Source organism: Balaenoptera physalus, assembly GCF_965194825.1.
Source record: "Balaenoptera physalus genome assembly, chromosome: 5".
Lineage (NCBI taxonomy): Eukaryota > Metazoa > Chordata > Mammalia > Artiodactyla > Balaenopteridae > Balaenoptera > Balaenoptera physalus.
In genome coordinates, this window is record NC_138884.1 from 14,281,745 (window position 1) to 14,291,240 (window position 9,496).

At 49.6% G+C, this 9,496-nt stretch overlaps 1 protein-coding gene across 1 annotated transcript; it reads left to right on the forward strand.

Moving 5' to 3' along the window:
• Window positions 1-761: 761 nt before the first annotated feature.
• ATOH1 (atonal bHLH transcription factor 1) lies at window positions 762-7,575 on the forward strand. The gene has a single exon (XM_082464065.1). It carries the CDS (start codon window positions 2,116-2,118, stop codon window positions 3,175-3,177), a length of 1,062 nt encoding a protein of 353 aa, XP_082320191.1. The 5' UTR covers window positions 762-2,115; the 3' UTR covers window positions 3,178-7,575.
• The last annotated feature ends 1,921 nt before the right edge of the window (window positions 7,576-9,496 follow it).

A 9,496-nucleotide genomic window follows, 5' to 3' on the forward strand; every position in this document is an offset into this window, starting at 1 on the left:
AGACACCCTCTTCATGCTACCCAGGCTCCAATCCCATGCCCTGGGCCCCGTGTTCCACCCCAGCTCAGATGCCTAGCTTCTTCTGCCCACCTGATGGAAAAGAAGGAAAGACAAGGGAGGGTGAAGAAAAAGAGCTTCCTGTTTATTCTCAGGCCAAAAGAAATGTATTTCACCATGGACCACACACACACACACACACACACACACACACGGTCCATCTCCATAAAGCTATAGAAGATATATATATATAGTCTATCTAAAACTAAATCCAGTCTAGTCCCAGAGATTCTTTTGCCCAAGGAGTTGTAAATGGCAGGTTAGGTCAAGTCCCTGCGAATACTAGCAAGAACAACTTTCAGTCGTTTCTGGGCACTGCAAAACCAGGTTCCAAGGAGCTCTCTCTGCTGGCGTTTCTTTATCTTTTCCAGAGGACAAAACTCCTTTAGGGACGGCGGCCACCGCTGAAGCAGAAAGCAGCACATAAGCAGCTGCTAGCGTCCCACTGCCGCGCCGCAGGTAAGGTGCAGGAGAGCGCCCCGAGGCGGAGCGGGGTTGGGCGCCAGCAGGTGCGTGCCCGGGGCCAGGGCGTTTCTGATTGGCTTTTTGCTGTGACTCCCCCCAGCTCCTCCCCCTCCACTCCCCTGCAGGCGGGGGGCGGGGGGTGGGGGGAGGGTGGTGCTCCCTCGGGAGACAGCGTCCCAGCTTCGCCCGGGACCTCCCGGGTTTCAGCGCTCCGGCCCGTGGCCATGGCGCGGGGGACGGTGGGGAAAGCACACCCTAACTGAACAGATCTGGGGTGGAGGGAGTTAGGCTGTGGTTTCTCAGCGTTTGCCGGAGAAGCCTTGCGCCGTATTAAACCTGGGGCTCCTGAGTCAGAAGGGTAGGTAACTCCGCACTTCTGTACCTTGAGTGTGTTCAGTCAGAATTGCCCAGAACGCAGGTGCCTTTCATTTTTCTTTGGGCACCCTCCTCTTGCTCCGCATTTAGTAAGGAGTCTTAGGTTGCTGAAACTGTAAAATATCCCTGCCCTAAAACTACTCAGCGGAGAGTTTTCTGCAGATTACCATCCTAGTTGGCCGCAGGGTGCTGGGAAAAGGGGACGGAGGGGATTTGGGGGCGAGGGAGTCTGGAATTTGGTACATTCTATAACTGTACCAGAGCTTTACTTTCCATCAGGAAAAGCACTACATAAAGTCGATCTAGAGCGAGAGATGAAAAATGAGAAACGTATTCGGAGACAGCATTTTTTTAAAAAAATTGTAACATTGATTTGATTTTAAATAGTGGACGTCATTTTGCAATTCTATATCTATTAACACATAGACTATGAAAGATTTTTAGATACATACATGTATTATATGCATGCATATACAAGTATACGTAATGTCATATTATATATGAGAGATTTTAAATGTGTGGGCACAAACGGTGGGAGCTGCGATCCCAGCTTGAAGACAGCAAAGGGCAGGCGCGCTTCTATCCTCTCCCCGAGGGCCCTCCTCGCGCCAGGTGCGTCCAGCCTCGCCCGGAGCCGCTCGCCCGCCCGCGGCCGCGCACTTCTGACCCGAATCGACTCGGCCTCCAGCCAAGAGTCCGCTCCGTATCCGCTCCCGCTCTCCAGCCACTGGCGGGGGTGATACAACACCGGCGTCAAATTACAACCCGCAATTAACATATGAATTTACGAACGAAAAAGAAAGGAGCAGGGAGGGGAAAAAAAAAAAAAAAAAAAAACCCTAGAGCGGGCAGCCGAGCGCTGGGTTAGCAGGAACTTTTCCCCGGGTGTAAGAACTCTTTGATTGGCTGCTCGCACGCGCCTGCCCGCGCCCTCCATTGGCTGAGCAGACACGCGACCGGCGCGAGGAGGGGGCTGGGAGAGGAGCGGGGGGAGACACACTGGCGCGTGCCGCTTTTTAAAGGGGCGCAGCGCCTTCAGCAACCGGAGAAGCTTCGTTGCACGCGACCTGGTGTGTGATCTCCGAGTGGGTGGGGGAGGGTCGAGGAGGAAAAAAAAATAAGACATTGCAGTAGAGACCCGGGAAGGGTTTTTTGTTGTTGTTGAGCTTGTTTGCCAGTGGCTCCTCCGACCCTGCGCCTCCGAGCTTCTGCAGTGCAATGTCCCGCCTGCTGCACGCACAAGAGTGGGCTGAAGTGAAGGAGCTGGGGGACCACCACCGCCATCCCCAGCCGCACCACGTCCCGCAGCCGCCGCCGCCATCACAGCCACCTGCGACCCTGCAGACGAGAGAGCATCCTGTCTATCCGGCCGAGCTGTCCCTCCTGGACAGCACCGACCCACGCGCCTGGCTGGCTCCCACTTTGCAGGGCATCTGCACGGCACGCGCCGCCCAGTACCTGCTCCATTCCCCAGAGCTGGGTGCCTCCGAGGCCGCGGCGCCCCGGGACGAGGCGGACGGCCGGGGAGAGCTGGTGAGAAGGAGCGGCGGCAGTGGCAGCAGCAAGAGCCCGGGGCCGGTGAAAGTACGGGAACAGCTGTGCAAGCTGAAAGGCGGGGTGGTGGCAGACGAGCTGGGCTGCAGCCGCCAGCGCGCCCCTTCCAGCAAACAGGTGAACGGGGTGCAGAAGCAAAGGAGGCTGGCGGCCAACGCCCGGGAGCGACGCAGGATGCACGGGTTGAACCACGCCTTCGACCAGCTTCGCAACGTTATCCCGTCCTTCAACAACGACAAGAAGCTGTCCAAGTACGAGACCCTGCAGATGGCCCAGATCTACATTAACGCCTTGTCCGAGCTGCTTCAAACGCCCAGCGGCGGGGACCAGCCGCCGCCGCCGCCGGCATCATGCAAGAGCGGACACCACCAACTTCGCGCCGCCGTCCCCTACGAAGCAGGCGCGGGCACCGCGACCGCGGCGGGGACGCCGCCAGCCTCGGGAGGCGGGCAGCGGCCGACCCCGCCCGGAAGCTGCCGGACTCGCTTTTCGGCCCCGGCCTCCGCCGGAGGATACTCGATGCAGCTGGAAGCCCTGCACTTCTCGACTTTCGAGGACAGCGCCCTGACGGCGATGATGGCGCAAAAGAACTTGTCGCCTGCGCTGCCTGGGGCCATCCTGCAGCCAGTGCAGGAAGAAAGTAGCAAAACGTCGCCGCGGTCCCACAGAAGCGACGGAGAGTTTTCCCCCCATTCCCATTACAGTGACTCGGATGAGGCGAGTTAGGAAGGTGACAGAAACCCGGAAAACTGAGGCAGAAACAAAATCACCCTTTCCCAGGGCGCGGAAAGCCCCGCGGTTAAAGATCCCCGCACCCTTTTAAATTTTGCTAAGCGATGGTCGTTGTTTAGCAACGGCTTGGCTTCAGATGGCAGCTACATTTGATGGTTTGCAAAAGCCGCCGCTGTTCCAAACTCCCTCTCGTCCGTATTGTTCGGTGAAAGCTTGCTGTTAAAGTTGGGTTCTTTCCTCCCACATTCTGCTCCCCCTGTAGAGAGATAAGGTATAATTATATGTACTCGTACATAGCATCATTATTCTAGTTCCCTGCTGCCAATACGCTGCTAAAACGTCGCATCTTCTTCTCTGTCGCTGGTTTGTGTTTGATTTATTTTATACCCTGGGCATCCATCCCTGTGTGTTGCGCGCACTCACGTGTGGGAGAGTGAGTATTCCGAGGTTGTCTCCCAAAATGCATTATGAAACGCAAAGTTAATGCTTCCAAAGTGTGTAACTTTTGACTATAGAACTGTCAGAAAGCAAGGAACTTTGAGGTTTCTATATCGTATAAACATACCCAGTATGTATATCGGACCGCGAGAACCTTGGCGTCTTTTAGGAAACTTGGCGCACGCACTTTATCAGCCGCTACTGCTGCGGCTCTGGGACAAACTCAACTGCCAACTGCAGACCAGTTTTGTTTCTGTTTTTTAAACACGGCCACTTATCCTTAAGCTCTTTGCAAATGTTTGTTTTTAAAAAATAAATAAAACAACCACATCTAGTAGTGTCAAAAGCATTTGGTCAATTTTATTCTTTGTTAATATTAGAAAACTTATTTATTATTGAGTGTTTACTACCATTTCTACTTATCTTGATTCGTTTTTTGTTTTTGTTTTTTTTTTACGTTTTCTACTCGAGATCATTTTATTTTAATTTAGCAAAGCCAACTGCCATTGTTTTATGTATTCCTTTTGCAAATGATAAAAATAAACGTGAAAATAACTTCTATTTGTCACTTACTTATTTCATTCTAATATAAGCATTAAAAACAGTTTAAAATGACCTTGAAGATTTGGATTGTCTTCTATGAAATGCAAATTTGTGTGACCCAAGAGTTTTGAAGAAAAATTCTGTTACAGACCTTGTGCCTTCACGTAGTACCAGAAATCCTATATAGAAAAGTGTTTAAGTCAATAATTAAATTGTGAGGTAAAACCTTTCCCAAACTTGCAGTACAGTTGTGCCTCTAGAATCTCTCCAGGATCTTTCCATGCTTCCTTATACCATTCCCAACAATTTCTGCAAGAAACTGAGATCTCTTAGGATCTAGCCAGGGGTAGTGAACTTTACCAGGATTAGCTATTTCACTTCATAAAAACTTTAGCCAAGCTGAAAGCTTTCCTTGTAGTTCAAATACACAACACAAGCTTTCTCTCCTTTCCTCCCTCTGTCTCTCACTTTCTCTCCTCTTTCTTGGGGGGAGTGAGGGAGGCAGGGAGAGGAAAAGAGAACAATGGAAAAGAACTTGAGGGGAAAGGGGTATCGGGGCTCATTGACTCAATGAGCAGTTGTCCTAGGAAATCAATTTCCTGCAGTTGTCCTAGGAAATCATTGAGCTACACTCATGTTTTTTCTTTCCAAACAATTCTGCTTCTTCCAGTGAAGATGATGTTTGCTTTAATTTTGTCCTTCTGACTTAATGCCTATGTAGAAAACATTTAACTACATTTTTGAGTCGGTCACAGAAACTAACAAACAGTGTGTCCACTCTCACCTCAGGGTCCTCAGGAAAAGTATTTTCTGGGTCTCAGGATCATAGATTTTGAAAAAGTCAATACAGCACTTGTATGGAGAGATCAAAAAGCAGACCTTCTAAAATGTTTTTGGCAAACGTGAGAGTAAAACTATTTGTTAAACTAAAGATTGGGCGAATTTCCACTGGCTAAACTTCGCTGAATTTGAGAGGTTGATTTTAAGCTACATCCTTTGTATTTTGTGTCTACATTGAGATAACAAATTGCGAGAACAGGGAAGCGGGCTGGGGGGGGAGGGCGCAGCGAGAGAAGGTTAGTTTAATTGCTCCTGCGTCCTTTTCTCCCCGCCAGCACCTTGAAAAAAAGGAGAGCGCCACAAACTGGGTTTGCGGAAAAAGTTATGGGTGAGGGAGTACAGTTCTGGTCTTGAGCAGGGAACCGAGGAAGAAGCTATTAGCTGACCACCTAGGCATCCATGGCTTTCACCTGAAGCCGAGGACCAAGGGAAGCCAGAGCCTCCGCCAGCACTCTGCGAGAGGTGAGCGGCGGCTCGTGACGCTTTCCAGGGGCAGAAACAATGCACCTGTCAGATAACCTTTTGCACCCAATGAGTTTGCCGTGCTCCCGATAAACATCAGGAATCTTCGGGCTGCTGAATAAATCAAGCGATTGCTTCTAACACATTTCCATTTCGCTCTCAATAAGCAGACTCAACAGGCAGGGACATACAGCAACCTTGCAGAATGCCCACACACATATTTTTTTACAGTTATTTGGCTTGGTTTGTTTGCATGCTTGTGTGGATAGAGAGAGAGAAGAGGACCTAGAATGCTTTTACCTGTAACGAATGAGTAGGGGAAGGACAGGACTAAGAAAAATAAAGCTGCGATATTTTTTCTCAAGGAAAACAATCTATATTTCATTTTCCAAAACAGTTTATGCTCCTTTTGTGTTAACCAGAGTTAAAAGCCTCTTACAAGTTATTACTTTTCTTTTCATGGACTCGTAGACATTTCAAAGCTCTTCCTTCCCATCTTTTATAAATGAAAAAACGACTCCCCCTGACTTGCCCCAAAATTACACAGCTAGAAAATGTCAATATCCAGAACTGGAGCTTACCACTCCCACCCACTAGGTCAATGTGCCCACAGAATTTTCTCTAAGAAAATCAATAGTTAGGAGCTACAGCTATGTAAATGTTCAGGGGTTTTTTTTCCCCCCTTGTACCACAATGATAGATATTTATACTTTTAAATGTTAGTGGCATTATATACGAATTGGAGAAAATGCCAGCTTCATTCAATGGAGTCACTTTGCATTTCTTCTCAAGAGCAGCCATACAGAATATCAGATTGGAAATTCTATATCACACTGATTGAAAAGTGAGGATGAATTCTTCTGACCCATCAAGATATGCAGAAAAAAGCCAAATTACTTTCTGATAAATTAAGTGTTCAAAGTTCAAATGAGGACTTTCACCTCTCTTCTTTTCTTTCCTTCATTCTATTACTTTCTTTTAACACTGGCATTTCTTTGAAAGAGATGTCCAATCACATTTCCATTTTAAGGTTCTGCTATGGAGTTTGCATAACAAACGTTTGGCAGCTCGCTCTCTTACACTCCATTAACAAGCTGTAACATATAGCTGCAGGTTGCTATAATCTCATTAATATTTTGGAAACTTGAATATTGAGTATTTCTGAGCGCTCATTCCCCATATGCCAGACCACTCCTGCCATGCTGACTGGTTCCTTTCTCTCCATTATTAGCAATTAGCTTCTACCTTCCAAAGTCAGATCCAAGTATCCAAGATACTAGCAAAGGAATCAACTATGTGTGCAAGTTAAGCATGCTTAATATCACCCAAACAAACAAAGAGGCAGCATTTCTTAAAGTAATGAAGATAGATAAACCGGGTTAGTCTTTTGCCAGGCTGCTGGTGCTTTCTAGAGTTTTATATACGTTAAACAGCTTGCTTTATATTCTGTCTTCCACCCCACCACCACTTTTATTTGTGGAGGATTTTGGCTCACCACACTTTTTGAAACTTATTTGATTTCACAGAAAGCTGAAGGAAGTTTCTTTTTGGCAACTGTCAAGTTTAAACACTTCTCCATGGTACCTTGTTCACTGGGGGGTCCAGCTTGACCAGAAAAAAAAAGGGGGTGGTTCATTTCCTTAATCTTAACCAAGGCAGGATCAAGGCTTTCATTAGGCCTTTCTATTGATTTTAGAGATTTATTAAACCTGAGCCAAGTAAGCAGTCTGTCATTAAAAGGATATCTTGTAATTACTTCTCCCCTCTGCTCATTTGAAAGTTCAAGAAAGAGATGACCAACTTCCTCTTGGCAGTTCCAGAGGCCAGTTAGGGTTGGAAACGAAAAGTAGCAGACCCATTTGGCAACTGCAATCTAGGCTTGTCAGCTGCACTCTGGAAACCCCAGCAAGTCCTAGTGAGAGTTAAACGCGACCTCTCGCCGTTGGATCGCTTGCCGTCGGTGTTGCGAGATGGGGTGGGAGATGGGGGCTGGGAGGCAGCTGGAATCAAGGTGAAGTTTTCCTCGCTGCTTTTGACCCCTGCCCTCACCAGCTCATCGTCACCCCTAGGTCGGGCAGAGTGCCGGACGCGGCCCACGGAGGTCCCTCCCCTTCTGCTGGGCCACTAGCAAGAGAAGGCGAACGGAGCGCAGAACGGGTTAAACCCTGGGACGCAGGGGAAGAGGCCGGGGAGGAGAGGAGTCGGGGGAAGAGAAAGAAAAGGACAGGAACCGAGAAGCGTGGAGGTGCTTGGCCGTAATGGGAGCGTTTCTTAATTAGAGGACGGCTGACAATAGAGGGGCTGGCAGAGGCTCCTGGCCGCGGTGCCGAGCGTCTGGAGCGGAGCACGCGCTGTCAGCTGGTGAGCGCGCTCTCCTTTCAGGCAGCTCCCCGGGGAGCTGCGCGGCCACATTTAACGCCATCATCACCCCTCCCCGGCCTCCTCCACCTCGGCCTCCTCCCCGTCCGCGCCCGGCCCCGGCCCCTCTCCTCCCCCAGCTTCGCCGCGGGAGCCGCCACCGCCCACCGCCCCTCCCGGCAACCGGCGCGGCGAGGAGAGGAGCCGCGCAAAGCTGAAGCCCGGCGATGCCCGGGGAGGGGAAGCTGGCGGCGGCGGGCGAGCCGCGGGGTCGTCCGCGACGGGCGGAGGCACCTGAAGCAGTGAAGCGCGGCCGGGGCGCCGGCGCATCCGCCCTGCGGCGCCAGGGGCCTCGCGGGCGCGCTGCGCGACCCTCCGGCCCAGCGCTTGCCCTGGAAGATGCGATCGCCTCTCCTAGTCAGAGACTCGGTTCTTCCGTCCCCCGCTTATGCTAAAATATTCTATAGGCTCTCTGTCTGTGGAGGCCGAGAGTTGAAGTTTTAATTGGAAAGCGTGCACGGGCACTGTCTCACAATCCAGGGCTCAGACACAAGTATACGACTTTCCGTCCTGCCGCTCCTTCAGAAAAGCGCAACTAAGCATTTTGGAGCAAAGATTTTGGGCCTCTGTCCATTCCAGAGTGCCTTTTGCTATTTCAGCCCTGCTTCCAAAAACAAGAGGCAGAGAAAAGTGGGTCTTGCTGCCTAATCTTCAGGGAGCCTAGGCCCACGCTGCAAGTTCATACTTTTCTTCAGGGAAACCGGAAATTTCCCCCAAGGGCATGAAAAACAAGATGCTCTCCAATATAAGTTTTGTGGTTTTGTTTTTAGTTTTAACAACTCTGATTAAAGGGTTAAGTGATCTGATAAAGGAAGTGGTGTTTTGATGGCCAGCAGGTTCACCAGGCCCAACTATTCTCAGGATGAGGAAGGAAGGTGTGAGCTAGGATCTCAGGTGGCTGTCTTGGGATTTCCCAATCCAAAAGAGGTAGTTGTTCTTTGAGGCCACTAGCCACTTATTTTTCTCTTCCAGAGACAGTCCCTCACAATCCTTGTTGCCTTTCTGCCCCTACAAACTCTTGGCTCTGTGGTGCTGGTGGCGGAAGGACTAGGATTGCGGGGGGGTCCTCAACCTGGGGATGAGGTAGCATCTGAAGAAGGAGTAGGCATCATTTGTGGCCTTTGTATCTTAAAGGCCACAAAACTAAGAGCGATCTGAAAACATAGGGCCACTAGTGGATCAGGAAGGTAGAAGGTCAGTTCTTTTCATCTTTAATAACATGTATCTGCTTCTGGAAACAACCTAGCAAAAACATACAGGATTTTTTTTTTCCCTAAAATTTCTTATAACCCAAGAGATGTTGATTTGGTAGGTCAAAGAATCATGCCAGGAAGCTTCCTACAGCATTCCCAGCTGAATCCGATGCAAGTGGAGCCAAGGACATTATGAAAAACACTGACCTACAGGAGTCTCTGATAGACCGCTTTTTGAGATTGCCTATGGAAATAAACACTGGCTATAGTAATCCCCTTTTGCCTTCTTTATGACACAGTCATTTTTCCAAGAAGAAAGAAGCAGACAATTTAGCTTCTTGGAGCCCATGAACCTGACTTTGCTGCTTTCACCCTATGGGGCCTGGGACAATATGCTCTAGGCCTGAGGTATTTTAACT